Source organism: Thunnus albacares, chromosome 21 (assembly GCF_914725855.1).
Source record: "Thunnus albacares chromosome 21, fThuAlb1.1, whole genome shotgun sequence".
In the NCBI taxonomy this organism is placed as follows: Eukaryota; Metazoa; Chordata; class Actinopteri; order Scombriformes; family Scombridae; genus Thunnus; species Thunnus albacares.
The window spans coordinates 1,421,335-1,439,406 of record NC_058126.1 but is presented as its reverse complement, the minus strand read 5'-3'; the positions used below and the strand labels follow the sequence as shown (position 1 = coordinate 1,439,406).

Here is an 18,072-nt window from a genome sequence, read left to right as displayed (position 1 = left end):
CTGCCCCCCACCCCCCCCCCCCCCGCTGTGTCACATGTAAACCGGCTGAAGACTCACAAACAGCTGCAGGAACTTGAGGATCCTCTTGTGTGTCAGGATGTAGAGAGCGTTGCCACTGACCGGATCGATGACAGGAAGACGATGGATCTTATTCTTTATCAGCGAGTACACAGCTTCAAATATACTGAGAGAGACAGAAAGAAAGGTTCATCACTTCTGAGTTACAGGAATATTTGTTCAATACTTCTTTTCTCCTCGTCTCCTCCTCAGTTTATTTCCAGCAGACAATAAATTATTCAGTAGTTCTAACTATAGAGCCAGAAAGCAACTCTGTATAAAAATACCAACACACACGTACCTGGCATCAGGTGAGATGTGGACCAGAGGTTTGAAGGTCTCCTGCAGGTAAAGCTCTGTCAACATGGACACATCAATCATTATTAATGTATGAAACCACAACACTTACAACTTGATACGCATCAACAAACAAAGAGAAATCAAACCTCTCCACGTCTCGATCTTATGTTCCTCCAGCTCGTAGATCTGAACCTGAAGACAGAGACGCTCATCAGGCTACATGACACTGAACTGAACTACCAGCCTGATGAACAGCAGCTCCATGTCAGAGGTTTGTCATGTTGTAGCCTGTTTACTACGGGAATGTATATCACAGTAGTGACGCGCGGATGATACCGAGGCGTTTTTCACTCGAGTTAAGTCGGCGCTTGTGTCTGATGACTGATGACGTGTGGAAAGAGCTTCAGTCAGTTTGACAGTGTTGAAACTTTTAAAGATAAATAACACTCAGTAGACGCACTTCAGTGGGATCAGAAGACAGGAGAATAGTGTTGATGTACATTGTAAAGATATAGTCAGAAACGTGGGGAACATTTCCACCTGACACCAAGTAATAAAGTAATAACAATAGTATTTTTACCTCTTCCACTCCCAGCCTTATTTTTGGAGCAAAAACTAACATGAAAAATTAAAATGTCTGTAGCTCCTCTCTATCTGCTTGAATAAGTTTCTTGTGGAAGTGTCAGAAACACAGCAGCAGGGTTCAGGTTGTGAAGTGTCTTCAGTGTAAGTGACTGTCTCTGTGTTCAGACAGTGTGAAGCTGTGAACTAGTTAATATGCGCCTCACGGGTGGAGATGATGAACAGTGATGATGTTTTCAGTCTCTGGAGAGTAGTTCTGTGTACGGCAGACACTACTGAGCATGTGCAGGAACGCGCTTCTGTTTACATATATATATATATGTGCATCTACTGCGGCACTTCTGAACAACAGTATTATAAAATCAATACTGGTGAGAGTGTTGTAGCTCTCAGTCTCAAAGAGCTGCTACAAGTTCCACAAACCACCAGGTGTCACTGGAATTTTATGGCTTAATCCAGCCAATCAGAGGGGGGCGACCATAAATCATTATTATTATTATTATTATTATTATTATTATGAGGCAATGCAGTGCAGACATGTGTGTGTGTGTGTGTGTGAGTGTGTTACCATGGGTGATTTATAGTATCTGGTCAGGATGTTGATGAAGTCTGTGATGGTCAACATTCCTGAAACAGAGAGAGATTCATGACCTCCACAACAAACGAAGGCTGAAATACAGAGTGAGGATGAAGTGTGTGTGTGTGTGTGTGTGTGTGTGTGTGTGTGTGTGTGTGTGTGTGTGTGTGTGTGTGTGTGTGTGTGTGTGTGTGTGTTACTGCTAAATATAGATGTGCTCTCAAGGTCTTTGTGAATATTATAACAGCCTGAGAAGAAGATCAGTCTTACCTACAAAGCTCTGTTTCTTGCTCTCCCACAGTGGAGCAGCTCTCACTCCGTTTGCCACCAGAGCAAAGAACGCTTTCTTTACCTGAAACACAACAAAACATTCATAAAAAAAAAGAATAAATTAAAATAATAATAATAATGACTGACATCTGACATGTACATATATGTTAATTCATCACCAGGTTCCTGGAAAGGACTCTGTACTAACTACAGAGGAAATGAACACTTTACAGTACAATTCAGCAAATATAGACAATAAAGTTTCCTATAATGAATCAGTATTCACTCTGGTTTAAATCAGGTTTCTATTCATTAAAATACTGAACTAAACTCTTACTAATAGTTTAATGTTTCTTTTAAATTAAAGAGTTCAAACTTACGTCATGTACTGTTTGTGTTTTTCCTTTAAAAGCATCAAAGTTCTTTGAACTTACAGGACCTGTAGGTTGGTCTGTCTGTCTGTACTGTGTCTCTACACACTGAATGATTCATGAACTGCATTAAAAACCAACCTGGACATCATTAAATATGGAAAACTGAGTCTGTCTGTCTGTCTGTCTGTCTGTCTGTCTGTCTGTCTGTCTGTCTGTCTGTCTGTCTGTCTGTCTGTCTGTCTGTCTGTCTGTCGTCTGTCTGTCTGTCTGTCTGTCTGTCAGCTGTCTGTCTGTCTGTCTGTCTGTCTGTCTGTCAGCTGTCTGCCTGTCTGTCTGTCTGTCTGTCTGTCTGTCTGTCTGTCAGCTGTCTGTCTGTCTGTCTGTCTGTCTGTCTGTTTGTCAGCTGTCTGTCTGTCTGTCTGTCTGTCAGCTGTCTGTCTGTCTGTCTGTCTGTCTGTCAGCTGTCTGTCTGTCTCTCTGTCTGTCTGTCTGTCTGTCTGTCTGTCTGTCTGTCTGTCTGTCTGTCTGTCTGTCAGCTGTCTGCCTGTCTGTCAGCTGCCTGTCTGTCTGTCTGTCTGTCTGTCTGTCTGTCTGTCTGTCTGTCTGTCTGTCAGCTGTCTGTCTGTCTGTCTGTCAGCTGTCTGTCTGTCTGTCTGTCAGCTGTCTGTCTGTCTGTCTGTCTGTCTGTCTGTTTGTCAGCTGTCTGTCTGTCTGTCTGTCTGTCTGTCTGTCTGTTTGTCAGCTGTCTGTCTGTCTGTCTGTCTGTCTGTCTGTCTGTCTGTCTGTCTGTCTGTCAGCTGTCTGCCTGTCTGTCTGTCTGTCTGTCTGTCAGCTGTCTGCCTGTCTGTCTGTCTGTCTGTCTGTCTGTCTGTTTGTCAGCTGTCTGTCTGTCTGTCTGTCTGTCTGTCTGTTTGTCAGCTGTCTGTCTGTCTGTCTGTCTGTCTGTCAGCTGTCTGTCAGCTGTCTGTCTGTCTGTCTGTCTGTCTGTCTGTCTGTCTGTCTGTCTCACCTGCAGTGTGGTATCAAACACCACCAGTTTGGAGCTGGTTGGGATGATGTCGTAACACTTGTGACACTTCATGAAGCGCATGTAGATGTCTCTCTCCGACTCCTCTGAGGCTGCAAACACACAGAAAACCTGTCGTCATCATCATCATCATCATCATCATCATCATCATCATCATCATCCTGATCTGTTCACTGATATCATGACTATGGATACCTGTACTGCTTATCAATATCTGTACTTATTTGCTCTCTTAGCAGTAACTAGTCGTAGATGAGAAGTCAGAGGATCACAGTTCTCAGTGGTAGATTCAGGCGGTGCGGTGCGGTGCGGTGCGGTTCATTTGAATGGAGGTGGTGCGTTTCGACTGCAGCGGCACCCCGCTGGACTGCAGCTGGAAGGTTGAGCCAGAGTCAACTTTTGGTTTTTGAACTAAACACTCAAACAAATACACCCCTCCCTTTGTGCTCCTTCAGAAGCTCTGCCCCCCAAAGTCATGGACGCACATTGCCATGGCAACGCCCAAAAGAGAAATATGGTGGAATCCAGAGCGATGCGTCAGCTATAGAGTCACTTCTGTTCCTCTCACACTTCATCATGAGCGGGGAAAAGAAGTTTGTCTCTTGTGAGCACAACAGTCCAGAATCCAGGCTTGGAAACGAGAGGGGAGGAGGACACCGCATGTTTCCACACAGTCTCTCTTGGAAGACGGTCCTACTGTTGTACTCAGCTGTTCATATGAAAAGTGACAGAAATAGTTGTGTCATGAATGAAACAGCCCCCCCTTATCCACCGTCAGACAGGTGCAGGGGGAGGAGGTTTGAGGGGTATTTTCACCGTCCAACAAACATGTCTGACCTCCAGAGACTGAAAATGTGATCCGTTTCTAACGTGACCAAACTCTTCATGATGAAGGAACATGTGACCCAGTGCAGCGGTGAGACTCAACAACGGAGGAATAAGATGTATCAGGCTTTGACACACACGCAATACTTGTTACTAGATCAGTTCATTGTTGGTTTGGATCCAAACATGAGATTTGTTGACAAGAAGAAAAATATAGTCGGCCTATTTCTTTATTGAATAGTGACTACAACATTTTAAGAGGAATTTCCATGCAGACAGAGAAAGTTTAATCAGTTGACTTACTGAAGACCTTATTTCTAAAAAATTCTAGTAGCCAGTGTTATCAAATGAATAGAATCATTCTCTGCAGCATCTGGACTTTGTTTAAACTTGAAGAAATGTGAGCCTCTCTCTCTTGAAGACTATAACTCACCCTCCATCTGTAAAGTATACTGTAAAGAAAAGGTTACTTATTTGGAGATTACCATCATGAAAAATTAGGAAAAAAGATGTACTGAGACGTAATTATTAATAAAATGAAGAAAAGGCTAAACCAATGGTTACAAAGACACTTATCCTTAGAAGGGCGAGTGTTACTGATGAAAGCTGAAGGTTTATATATGCATTAATCTCTGTTTGTCAATAAGAAGATCTGTAACACAACTGATAAACTGAAGCTGCAAGCAGCGTTGATCGGGTCTTCTGTCGCGGGCATGAAGATGTCTTCAGAACCGGCTGTTTTCAGACAGTGTAAGAAGGACATAAACATCACTTCCTTTGTCCACTGTTTTGCCTGCTGCTGGGGCTGCTTCACTGAAATGTTGTAGGGGGCGCTATTCATCCAGTTTGCATCACTGATGGAATATTGTCATGTAGACGTCTTCAGGCCGGGAGAAGTTTGGTGCAGACTGGAGCATTTACAATAAAGTTATAGCAACTTCCTCTGTCATGGCGAAACATCAAATCTCAACGGTGTGAAGATGAGAGTTTTGTGCAGGGTGAGACATGTCTGTCTCGCTCACACCTGTGTCATCAAAATCATGCAAGTTTTGGGTCCATTCACTTGAATTTCAATTAGTAAATTGAAAACTCTTGATGAGTTTGTGTGTAAAACAAATTAATTTCCTAATTTTCATCAAGTCTATTTTTAGAAAAGTAAAGACTTTTAACCCACATGACCTGGTCAAAGTTTGATTGACATGTGTACTGTCAGGTGTGTAGAGACAATAAGTAACTGATACTCATATATTTGAATGGAGAGTGTGAGTGAACTGCTAGGTGCTCGGGCCCTAATAAAGGAAAAACTGCAGTACAGAGCTACACATTTTAGTTTTAATGGTATTTTTCTGCAGCACTTTATCACTAAACTGTCACTCTCACTCCATTTTTTCTCTTCCCCTCATAGGTCATCCCCACTACTGAATTATAAATATAAGACCTATAATTATTGTAAAATAAATGATAATAACACCAAACTTCATACAAAGTTTGTATATAATGTACTGTATGTATATAGGCCTTTCTGCTGTATCCTACAAAAATGAGCTGCATTCAGCTCCCACACCAGTGACGGCTGATGACTCAAAAAATTGGGGAGGACAGGAGGAAAACCAACAAACCGCATCAAACTATATCATTGTCCCCCACCTGATGACATCAGAGGGGTGGGGGGCAATTTTATATGCCAATAAAACAATTTGCTTTTAAAAACAAAAGCCTGAGTGGTGTAAAGGCTGCTTCTTTAAAGACATTCAGCATATACACATTGTTTCTGAACAAAGAAGAGCTCATTTTAGCCGTGGACTGGTTCAGATGTGTGATTTTACCAACAAAGTGAAAGTCAAATGTATAGTATTGTTCTATTGTGACAACAGATTGATGTTCTCATCAAAAACAGACAAGATATCACATGATTTACACGTGTTTCCTGTGTATTTTCTTAGTATACAGAAATATATAAAGTAGCACAAAGCTTATAATGTGATACAGGAACAGATCAGTGCTGAATACTAAAAACATTCACAGATCTAAAAGTGAAGGTTCACATCAGAAAATATTAATGCACGTATCAAATACATGACTTACACACTCTGATCTATATGCACCACATACTGAATATAGTCTACAAAGCTGACATGTTAACACTAGGGGTGCAAAACTCACGGTTCAGATCGTATCACGGATCGGATCATTTTTAGGATCAGCAAAAAAAAAGAGGGAGACAAATAAAACAAAAAAAAATAAAACAACAAACAGTACAAAGCAAAAAACACAGAACACACAATACAAAATACAAAATACAAAGCTACACACAACAGCACATCACACACACACACCCACAATGTCAAATATGTGACCTTTAATGTCAACAAAGATGTTGGAAAAAAAAGTGTTAAATGATCTCTAATCATGACACAGAGTGACATCACAGACCCAAAATCTGCTGAATCACGGCTCACCCTTCAGATTATCATAACAGTATTAACAAGAATGTGTGTGTGTTGGTCAGCAACTAATCTCTGCAGGCTGGTTGCCACGGTGATCAGCTGAGCTTGTCTCTAAGCTGTTTGTTGCCATGACAACAGAACAGCTGATGGCCGGTTGCCGGAATCAACTTTCTTTATAAAGTAATAATTAACACAGTCGACCAAACTGAACTCCGGCTGCAGCTTTTTCCAACAGAAAAGCTTCTTGTGATTGTTTTGAAGACTGTTTTTAGCCTCGGCTCTTCAACAAAACTCACATCTTTCACTGACTGACAGCTTCTGTTTCACAGTCTGTGTGAGATTGTCTGAATCCCATTTAATGAAACTGAAAACAGCAAAAAGCATCCAGTCAGGACCTTGAACTGGTCAGACTGGAATTACTCCAGATGAACATAAAAGTATCTGTTTACTTGTCTCCTGCATTGCTGTAACATATGAATTTCCCATCTGGGATCAATAAAAACTTATCTTAGTGTTCAGTTACTCTTTACCTAATTAAATTAATACTATTTTTATTTGTTAATTGTTGAGAAAATGAGATTTCATGTCTTCCAAACATTAATCCATGTGAGTGTTTCAACATTACTTCAATAATATTAGACAGCAGAAATGTTTCTTCTTCTGGAGGCATCATGACAGACATAAAATCTGGTCCCTCCTCCCCTCAACAGTTCAGAGTCTTACCGGCATCATCAGGATCCGGCTGCTCCGACATGCCGTCAGCAACCTCCACCTGCCGACAACAGAGCACCAACACTGTCAGTCAGGACCTTCATGAGTCTTTCATTCTCATCAAAACTGCTGTATGTTATCTTTAGACCTTAAAGAGTAACTCAAAGTTTCAGCTTGTAACAATCGACAAATGTCTCCTTCAAACATTTTCCTACATATATTACCTTTAGGAAACAGTGATCAACATGTTTCACCATTTTCTGAGCTGAACATTCTGTCTGTATGTCAGTTAATCCACAGGAGGTGTTTTCTCTCCAACACACACTTTGTAATGAGGACAGAGAGAAATGTACATTTACTCAAATACTGTACCTCAGTACAATTTTGAAGTACTTGTACTTTACTTGAGTATTTCCATGTGATGCTACTTTCTACATTTCAGAGGGAAATATTGTACTTTCTACTCCACTACATTTATTTGACAGCTTTAGTTACTTTTCAGATGAAGATTTGACACAATGGATAATATAACAAGCTTTTAAAATACAACACATTGTTAAAGATGAAACCAGTGGTTTCCAACCTTTTTGGCTTTTGACGTCTTACAAAAAGCAGTGTGTAGTCGGGGTCACATTTCACATGTCTATGAGTTGTTAACAGCTCCACCAAATAGTGATTTTTCCCTCTAAACTTCTCACATGCTTTCATTTCAATAAATGTTCAAATGATCCAATATTTCAGCAAAAATCAAAGATTAGAGAAAAAGTCTAAAAACTGAAAACAGATTTGTGTATCAGAACTTTGTTTTTTCTTCTTTCCTCTCCCATTAATCATCTCACCACCCCTCAGATTTATCTGCTGACCCTTTGGAGGGGCCCGACCCCTAGGTTGGGAACCACTGGACTAAACTAGCTAACTGTATATAAAGTAGTGTAAACTAGCTCCACCTCCAGCAGCTACAACAGTAACATGCTGCTCTAACACTGATGCTTCACTATTAATAATCTAATGATGTCATATATAATAATATATCAGTCAGAGGGACCAAACCACTACTTTTACTGCAATACTTTAACTACATCAAGCTCATAATACTTATGTACTTTTACTGCAATACTTTAACTACATCAAGCTCATAATACTGATGTACTTTTACTGCAATACTTTAACTACATCAAGCTCATAATACTTATGTACTTTTACTGCAATACTTTAACTACATCAAGCTCATAATACTTATGTACTTTTACTGCAATACTTTAACTACATCAAGCTCATAATACTGATGTACTTTTACTGCAATACTTTAACTACATCAAGCTCATAATACTTATGTACTTTTACTGCAATACTTTAACTACATCAAGCTCATAATACTTATGTACTTTTACTGCAATACTTTAACTACATCAAGCTCATAATACTTATGTACTTTTACTGTAGTAGTTTTTCATGCAGGACTTTTACTTGTACTTGAGTATTTGTACGTGGCTGTATTGGTATTTTTACTACAGTAAAGGATCTCAGTACTTCTTCCACCTCTGATAACAGCACATATGGATAATTGAAGACATGTTTTTAACGGATGTAAAGCGGCCTGGCTGGATGTTAACGGGGGTGTGGACACACGTTAACCGGTCTGGAGTCATTTTGAGGCGTTTTTAGGAGCGCGGTGTTACGGATCGTCTGGTAATCAGGTAATCATGTGATTCATTAACGGTGATGGAGACAGCAGCCGATGATGAGGTTGACATGTTATCATTAACGAGATGGAGTGACCGCGTCCTGAACGGTGTTACCGTGAAGTGAGAGCGGTTTTAGTGAGAAACACGCAGATTTTTTAAGCTTATTTGTCCGTGTGTGACGTCAGCTGGCACCTACTCGACAGTCGCCGTTCATTAAGCGCTCCGTTTCTCTCCGTTTCTCTCCTTTCCTTCCGTTTCTCTCCGTTTCTCTCCGCTGGAAGCTCTAACCGGTGATGATAAACTCCTCACGGCTCCATCTTGTGTCTCTGTGCGGCTGAAGGGACCTGCTGTCTGCCGGTGAACGGTCGTCTCCTGTCGGTAAAGATCGCCGCTGTCCGCCAGGTTAAAAAAAACAGCAGATGCGACCGTCGGAGGCCAAATTTGTTTTCCTAGGAAGGGGAAGTCATGACCCGCCCTCCTCTACCTCTGATTGGCTAGTACTCGCTGCCTTCGTTTGTTAGGTTCAGGCATGAGGAGTAGGATTGGTTAGGGTTAAGGTAAGAATGTCAGGGTCAGCCAATCAGAGGCAAAGTAGGGCGAGTTATAACCTCGCCATCCTAGGAAAAAAATATGGACCACCACTCTGCCAGCTAACAAGCTGGCTAACAAGCTGGCAGAGCTAACACACCAAACTTCCGGTATAGGATTTCACAACAAAAGCACACCTGTCGCGAGGATAAAGTTTCACCAAAATGTGATAAAAAGTGAAGATAGGAGCTCTCTGGAGTCTGTGCAGTCGTGGGAAGACCTGCGTCCATTTACTCAAGTACTAATGGACTTTTGCTTGTCATGGAGTATTTTTTTGACAACAATATTCCTACTTTCACTGAGTCTTTGACTTTTACTCAAAAAATTATTTTCATCTTCTGTTTTGTCTGTTGACATGAATCTTTTCTTCTGCTCACAGATCTGTCTGTTATAATGTTATTGTTCAGTCTTCACTGGTTTATTGTTGGCGTTGTTGTTCATAATGCAGTTAGTAACGATATATTAGATTAAGATTTCTTTATTGTCATTTCTCAGCACTCACATACATTGACATGAAATTTGTCCGGTGAGCAGCTGCAGTGCAGCGTACGAAGACCATCTCCAGTTCTGTAGCCAGTGCCTTCATCAGGGTCACTGACAGGAGTATAAACCCTGACATACATGTCTTTGATGGTGGGAGGAAACCAGAGCTTCCAGTGGAAACCCACGGCTGGGTTGCTCTGAGGCAGCAGTGCTAACCACTGAGCAACCGTGCTGCATGCGTGTATGCATACATGTATCAGAAAAAAAGTTTGCTTAAGAATTTGGTCCTTTGCTTGAAACTTGCAAAAAAGGCAGTTTCAAAAACACACTCGTAAAAAAACTTCATCTTTTCCACCAGAATTCCACATGTTGAATGCAAACTTTGCCTTTTCAGAACTCCATTCTCCTTAGCAACCATCTTTAGACTAAACTGTTTTTATGAATAACATTCAAACTGCTTCCTGTTGTAATATTATTTTTTAATGTGTGTTCTGCATTTTCGTGATCTAGTTTCTTATTTTGGAAGCATCGCTTCCGGTAACATTCTTGTGACTTTTACGTACTCTGTCAGCATCACGGTGCCGAGCTCGACCGGAAACAGCCGAGCGCAGCCGAGGTGTGTGTGTGTGTGTGTGTGTGTGTGTGTGTGTGTGTGTGTGTGTGTGTGTGTATCCTGCCGACTGGAACATTAAATTACTGCTGAGTCGACATGTTAATGCATCAATAATTAAAGGACTGACAGCATTTCCTCGTATTAATGCAAATTTTGTTTTTGCTAGTCATTTCAACCGTTTTGGTCAAGTAGCTTATTACCCTCTATTATTCTACTTGTTTTATGTATCTGTCATAATTATTTCTTCTTTGACGATTTATGTGATTCAGGCTTTACTGAATCATATGATTGAATTTTGCTTTTTACAGACTCACACCTGCTCATTCAAGGGTTTTTCTCATTCAGAGCTGTTTAAATGTGACACTTCTACAGTTATTGTCATGAAAAGCTTCAGACGGATTTCCAAAAAAAGGACGTTTGTAGGCTCCATGTTTTTGTTCACACATCCTGATTACAGTGAAACTGCAAGAAAGAGAGAGAGAGGGACGACCAGCGGCGAGGTTAAAGACGCGTCAGTGAACATCTTTGGTTTAGATAAAATCTTTTTTTACGTTGCAGCAGAGAGAATATTTTCTGGAAATTCCTTCAGGACAGCAGGAACCGTTGTTCCACGTATTTATTCATCTTTGAGAATAAACGGACGCTTTGATCTGTGACTCGACTGTAACACCGATACATGAGAGGCATCATGGGCCTCAGCTGCTCACAAACACAGAACAGACAACAAGCTGCCAACAAACATGGAGGATCATTAGACGCTCCTCACTCACCAGCCTCCTGACAGGAAGAGGCGGAGCCAGAAGAGGAAGAGGCGGCTGGCAGCAGGAGGAAGAGGAGCGTTGTCCGGTGTCAGGGGGTGAAGAGAAGGAGCGCAGCCTCCTGGTCTCCGGACGCTTCGGCTCCGTCAGGTACGTCTCCAGACGGAAAACACTCACCTCCTCCTGACGAGGAGGAGGATGAGGAGGATGAGGAGGAGGAGGAGGTGGAGGAGGAGGGGAGGAGAGGCTGTAGGCTGGAGTGAGAGAGGGAGGAAGAGGAGGAGAGAAAAAAGGGATAAAGAAGAAAAAGGATGGGACAGAAAGAAGTGATGAAGGACAGAAATAGAGACAGAAAAGAAGAAGAGTTTTTAATGGACCTTTATTGATCCACTTCAGTAAAGGTAAAGATTCACATAATGAGTCTGTGAGGAGACGTTGCCCTCTGCAGGAAACACTGAGTCACTGCACTGACACACACACACACACACACACACACAAACACACAAACACACAAACACGCACACACACACACACACACACACACACACACACACACACACACAAACACGCACACACACACACACACACAAACACGCAAACACGCACACACACACACACACACACACACAAACACACAAACACGCAAACACGCACACACACACACACAAACACACAAACACGCAAACACGCACACACACACACACACCATGATAACCGTCTATATTTAGCAGCGATGGTGGACGGTGGTCCTCTGTGACAGCTGATAGGTGATATTATAAAGACTAATAATAAATACAAACAGAGACACACAAACACATGGGTCTCATTTAGGAATAATATTGAGCCAGTCACTCTCCAGTTCCTCCAGGGAACTGAGAGATTGTGAGAGCTGCAGTTTTACTAAATTACAGCAACTTTTCTGCATGAAATGTTCAAATCAACAGCTGCTTGTGATTCGGACCAATCGTGGCGTTTGGTGTGGCGGTAACTGACATCATTCAGGTGGAAGATGAACAAATCTCACCTGCCAACAAACATGATGCCATAGACGAGCAAAACAATTCCCAAATGTTCCCAAATGTTCCCAAATGTTCCCAAATCAGGTTTGATTCAGTGAGTCAGAAGAAGACAAGCTGATGTTGTTCAGATATAATCTGCCTCAAACATAAACATCAAACTAGATTTTTATATTAATGGATTTATTTTAATGGCATTATTGATGATTTTATTTGTTGCCAATGTTGAGCTGAAAGTTTATTTAATAAAGGTTATAAATGGAACTCAAGTACAGTATTTTCTGTTTTATAGAACTTTGAGTCCACATGGTTCTCATGTTCATAAAATACATGAAACATTAGAGCTGAAATATAGATGTTTCTGTGTTTCTGCTGGATGCTTTTCATCCAAGGACGTCATTACATATGACTCTTCACTGGTAGCAGTTTTTAAAAAAATCACATTATTTTCCTTCGCTTTCAGTTTTTTACCAGCTCCCACAATTTTACCACAAATAGAGACATAAAACATCACAAACTGTATCTCAATTTTTGAGAAAAGCTGCTGCAAAATCAAACATTTTTGGCAGCAAGAATCAGAAAAAACCTGAAATCCTGGACTCTCCTGTGAAGTGTACCAGCAAACTCATAGATCTTAGTGTTTCCCTTCAAGTCGATTGTTAATGTAAAGATATTAATCAGTGCAGCTTTAAGTTTCATTTTGAGCTGATTCAGAACAAACTGACCTGCTTTACAAACCCAAACCTCTCTCTCTGTTGCCAGATCATCTCATGTTTGTGGACAATGTTTGAAATATGTGAATAATGTCGACAGCACAAACTCAGACACAACAACAGAGAACAGTGAGTACAGACTATGTGTGTGTGTGTGTGTGTGTGTGTTAAATAATGTAGGTTACCTTGTACCTCTGTCTAATACACAAACACACACTTAGCTAGAATTACACACACACACACACACACACACACACACACACACACACATACACACACACACACACACACAGTAGAATTAATACTCTATGAGGACCTTCTTTCTCAGACTTAACTCTCAACAGTCTGAACATTTTTAAACTGACGACAAAACTAAAAATCCTTAAAGGACTGCACATTTCCAGCTCTATATTTATATTCTGGGGCTCTACTTGAATATCTTTGCATGATTTCCAGTTAAAAACTCCTTATTTATCTTCTACTGGTCCTTTATGCAGCCCCTCAGTTCAGCCTCTGTCTCTAACAGGACGTTTTAGCTCCTGTCTCTTTAAGGCCCCGCCTCCTGATGAGCCCACTCTGTTCTGATTGGTCAGCTTCAGGAAGCTTCCTCCGGCTCCGGAGGCTACGTAAACAAACTATAGTAGCAGGATTTCACTTCTTTTTCTCCTTCTTTACTTCAAATGACAACTTCTCAAATCCATCCGTACATGTTGGAGCTGAATCAGATCTGGAAAAACCTCAGCAACAACTTTAGAAACAACCAAAGATACAGAACAGTGTTCAGTGTTTGGACTTCAGTAAACCTGCTTGCAAGCTGCAAGATTTGTTCACATTAAGAAAAACAGAATAACATTAAACTTATGCTTTAAGATTTTAGATAATAGTTATGTAGTTTAATAATAGTTTTGTAGACTGAGACAATTCAAAAAATCACAGAATGTTTGAAACACCAAGAGGATTATCTAAAAAAAAAATGCAAATTTACCACCAAGGTTAAAACAAAGCAGTTTTTCTTCATTCACAACAGACTGACGTTTAGGAGATAGCTGTTTTTCACAGCATACACTTTGACCTTCATAGCATCATAAAGACAGGGAGGAAAAAGTTCTCTCCTTCACAGGAGCTGTGATGTCACTAAACATAACATCTGTAACATAACTGTTCCTACAACTAAAAACTCCTCTGAGTGTTTTCAGTCTGAACTGCGCTCAGTGAAATGATACAGAGTAATAATAATCACACAGCCACAGACACAAACAGTGATTACAGGTTTAGTTTTGCTGGGAGGAACGTGTCTGCTGTGGTGGAATGACGCACGCTGACACTGAGTCTAACTGCATGGGTCAACCTGTGCAGCGATAACAGGATTAGATTTGTGATACTTTTCTCTGAGTTGCTGAACTCACAAAGATTCTGTGATGAGAGCTGAAAACAGGCCTTTTGATCATATCACATGGTCTTCATCAGCAGATGGAGTTTGCCCAGTTGTCATTGGACTGTATTTATGGACTTTATGTTGACTTAAGAGCTAAAACCTGTGATATGATTGAAAGCTCCAGAGCTGCTACTAAATGGACCTTTTACTCAGCTGTTGTCTCCAAGTTCAACAATAAACTTTTAACCTCAGCTTTGAAGCCAACGTGGACCAGAAATACTCAGAATAATGAATTTGAACATCTTCAAGTCCATGAAAATTGACAAACTTCATCTGTTGATGAAGATCATGTGGCAGGACTGAAAGCTCCTACCAGATGGATTTTATAGTGATTGTGGATGCTTGGGTGTTGTGAGATACATGCATGTGTGATACATAAGTGGTAGCTACAGTGATGTGAGTGGTGATCAGAGTGTTGCTATGGTAATTTGAGTAGTTTCTGGGTGGCTCCTATGGTGTTCCAGGTGGTTGCTATGGAAATAGTAGGTAGAAACTAGATAGTTTATACATGTTTTAAGGCAGTAGCAAGGATATAACTATTAGTAAGTGCTACAGTGTTGCCAGGTGGTTGCTAGGGTTTTTGTGATGGTTTGCGGAGATGATCCTGGATGGTTGGTTGTGTGTTGCAAGGTGGTTGCTAGTGTATTTTGACTAGTTTCAAGGTGATTTTTTAGGTGGTTGCTATGGAAATAGTGGGGGGTAACTAGTTTCTGGAGTGTTTCAGGCAGTACCAAGGACTCAACTAAGTACTATGGTTTTTAGAGCTGCACTGATTAGTCAGTGGACAGAACATTAATCATCAATTATTTGATAATTGATTAATTGTTTTGAGTAATTTTGTAAGAAAGAATGTAACAACTCTTGGATTACAGCTTTCTAAATGTGAATATTTTCTGGTGTCTATAGTCTCTATAACAGTAAACTGAATATCTTTGAGTTGTGGACAAAACAAGACATTTGAGGACGTCATCTTGGGCTTTAGGAAACATTGAACAAACAAATCAACGTTTTTCACTACTTTCCAACATTTCATAGATTGTACACCTAATCGATAAAATGAGAAAATGATTGACAGATCAGTCCCTAATGAAAGTAATCATTAGTTGCAGCCCTAATGGTTTTGCTAAGCAGCTGTTTTCCCGAATGGTTGCTATGTTGTTTTTTAGTGGTTTCTATGTGGTTTCTAAGGTGTTCTAGGTGGTTGTAATGGAAATAGTGGGTAGTAACTAGACAGTTTATAGGCTGTTTTCAGGCAGTAGCAATGACTTCCCTCAGTGCTATGGTGTTGCTAGGTGGTTATTAAGGTATTTGTCATGGTTTGTAGTGATCCTGGATGATTGGTAATGTGTTGCTAGGTGGTTGCTATGGTATTCATTGGGGTTTCTAGGTAGTTTCCAAGGTGTTCTAGGTAGTTGTTATGGAAACACTAGGCGGGTTTCTAGGGTGTTCTCAGGCAGTAGTAACGACATTAGTAAGTGGCTACTATGTTTGTTTAGGTAGCCGTGTTGTAAAGTTGTTGGTGCTGTATGTGAGGCAGTTGCTATGGTGATTCTGCATAACTACAAGGTATACAGTGTGTTTATATTAGTCAAGAGAAGATCAATTCTTCTCTGACAGCAACCAGACTGCCTGATTACAAATGTATATCCTGTAAAACACTACAACTATGTTCTCTTTTGCTTACTATTTCCCAGAGGCCCAATGGGTTCAGATCTCCCCCTGGTCATCTGTCCAAATTCGTCCGTTGGTCCGTCCGCGTCCTCGCTGCAGGACATCCTGCGTCCTGTCCGTCTCTGCAGCAGCTCCCGCCTCTTCCTGTTGGACAGAGGAAGCAGTTGGACATACAGAATCCCGCAAGGCTCCGACCGCCGCCGTGACGTCCGTCTGTCCGCCTCTCGCTGCCTCCTGTCCGTCTGTCCTCCTGCTCTGTCCTCCGCCATCATCCACGATGCAGACTTCCTCCTTTCTTTCCCTCTGCCTGTGTCTGTCCTCCCCCTGTCTTTCCTGTCCTCTTCCTCCATGTTGGGTTCAGACTTCCGCCGCTCTTTCTTCCTGCCGCGCTCGCTCTTCTTCTCCTCCATCTTTTCGTCTCCCTCCATCGGTCCACAGGGTTCAGACTTTCTCCTCAGCATCCGTCTGTCTCTCCTGTCTGTCTGCCTCTCCTCCTCCTCTTCTTCCTCCTCCTCCTCATCTTCTCCTCCATAAGGTTCACTCCTCCTTCTCTCCGTCCATCTCTCCTTCGCCTTCCACTTTTTCAGCATCAGGCTGCTCAGACGCTTCATCGCCATGAAATCAGTTTATTCAAAACTAAACAAAACCAAAGACGAATCTACATGTGATCAACTCTACTACATTTATGGACTAAACTCAATTAACTAAACTACTTTAAAGTATATATAATAAAGCTATGTGATCAATAAATTAAATTATCAATTACTTCTAGCAAATTAATTGAACTAAACCCAATGAATAAGCCTCTGGGATGAAACAATTAAGATTAAACTAAAGAAATTAAGCTAAAACAAAGATTAATCAATAAATTCATCAAAAGATTAAAAAGATTAATCACTTAAACTAATGTGGGACAATTAAAATACACAGAATATCATTAATAGGTGTAAACTTATTGACAAAATCTGACTAATAAATCAAAGTATCAGCAACAGATATCAATCACTTAAACTATAAATTAAACTAAACATACTTATCAGCTTTACACTTTAAAACTAAACTAAGAAAAACAAATAAAAATGTTTGAGCCAAAGTAAACTAAAGTATGTGGTGTGAATGTAAATGTGTCCTGGTTCCCAGCTGTGAGGAATCCAATTAAACTAATTAAAAAAACAATTGACAAGCTTCATCAGCAGTGAGCCAATCACAAGGCTCCACAGACAGAAAACCTCTTCTAATTGGCTGTTGCTTCTTTGTTTTCCTTGTTGTAAATCCGCTGCTCGTATCCTCTCATCTGCTGCAGAATCTTTAATAACTGAGTTGTTTTGACTTTGTTAGAGACAGTAAATCTCTCGACCAAACCAAAGAACCTCCGACCCTGAACTTTGAATCTAACGGTCAAACATCCGCCTGCCAGGAAAATAAAAACTGAACTGAAGCAAATTAAAATCTGTAGAGAAAAGTTCTCAAACTGCTTCATTGGACAAAAAGCTAAAATCCTCGAGGAGAGTCCGTCCTGTCGTACATCCAGTTTCCTCTGCAGAGCAGACAGACAGTAAAAAGTCAGTGAAAGTGTTTGTCCAGCAGCAGTCGTCTGAGTTTCAGCCCTGCAGAGTATCACTGCTCAGTGTGTGTGTGTGTGTGTGTGTTTGTGTGTGTGTGTGTGTGTGTGTGTGTGTGTGTTATAGCCACACCTCCCTCAGCTGTCTGTCTACACTGCAAAAAGAAAAGACTCATGTCGGCTCGTTCCCGTTAACAAGTCTGGATTAACAAACGGTTTACTCCACATTAACCTAATGAACCACTAATGAGTCGTGTGAAGTCCAGTCTGAACAGGTCCTCCATCCTCCTTCTTGTGGTTCTGGTCTGGAAGAAGGACTCTGTTTGAAGATTTTATGAGTTTTAGTTTCTATTGACTCATTTGTTATAAAGTTGTGTTT

At 40.9% G+C, this 18,072-nt stretch overlaps 1 protein-coding gene across 1 annotated transcript in view; it reads right to left on the bottom strand.

The window, feature by feature from the left end:
- The window catches only part of LOC122972250 (5'-AMP-activated protein kinase subunit gamma-2-like), an 18,945-nt gene extending 1,198 nt beyond the window's left edge, over positions 1-17,747 (bottom strand). Inside the window, exons 1-9 of the mRNA XM_044339225.1 lie at positions 16,146-17,747; positions 11,310-11,551; positions 7,183-7,231; positions 3,170-3,279; positions 1,787-1,868; positions 1,508-1,566; positions 504-549; positions 359-413; positions 58-184 (exon numbers count right to left, since the gene is read on the bottom strand). Of these exons, the coding sequence (XP_044195160.1) occupies positions 58-184; positions 359-413; positions 504-549; positions 1,508-1,566; positions 1,787-1,868; positions 3,170-3,279; positions 7,183-7,231; positions 11,310-11,551; positions 16,146-16,749 (1,374 nt within the window). The 5' untranslated portion in view covers positions 16,750-17,747. The remainder of the gene's footprint in view (positions 1-57; positions 185-358; positions 414-503; positions 550-1,507; positions 1,567-1,786; positions 1,869-3,169; positions 3,280-7,182; positions 7,232-11,309; positions 11,552-16,145) is intronic.
- Positions 17,748-18,072: the final 325 nt, after the last annotated feature.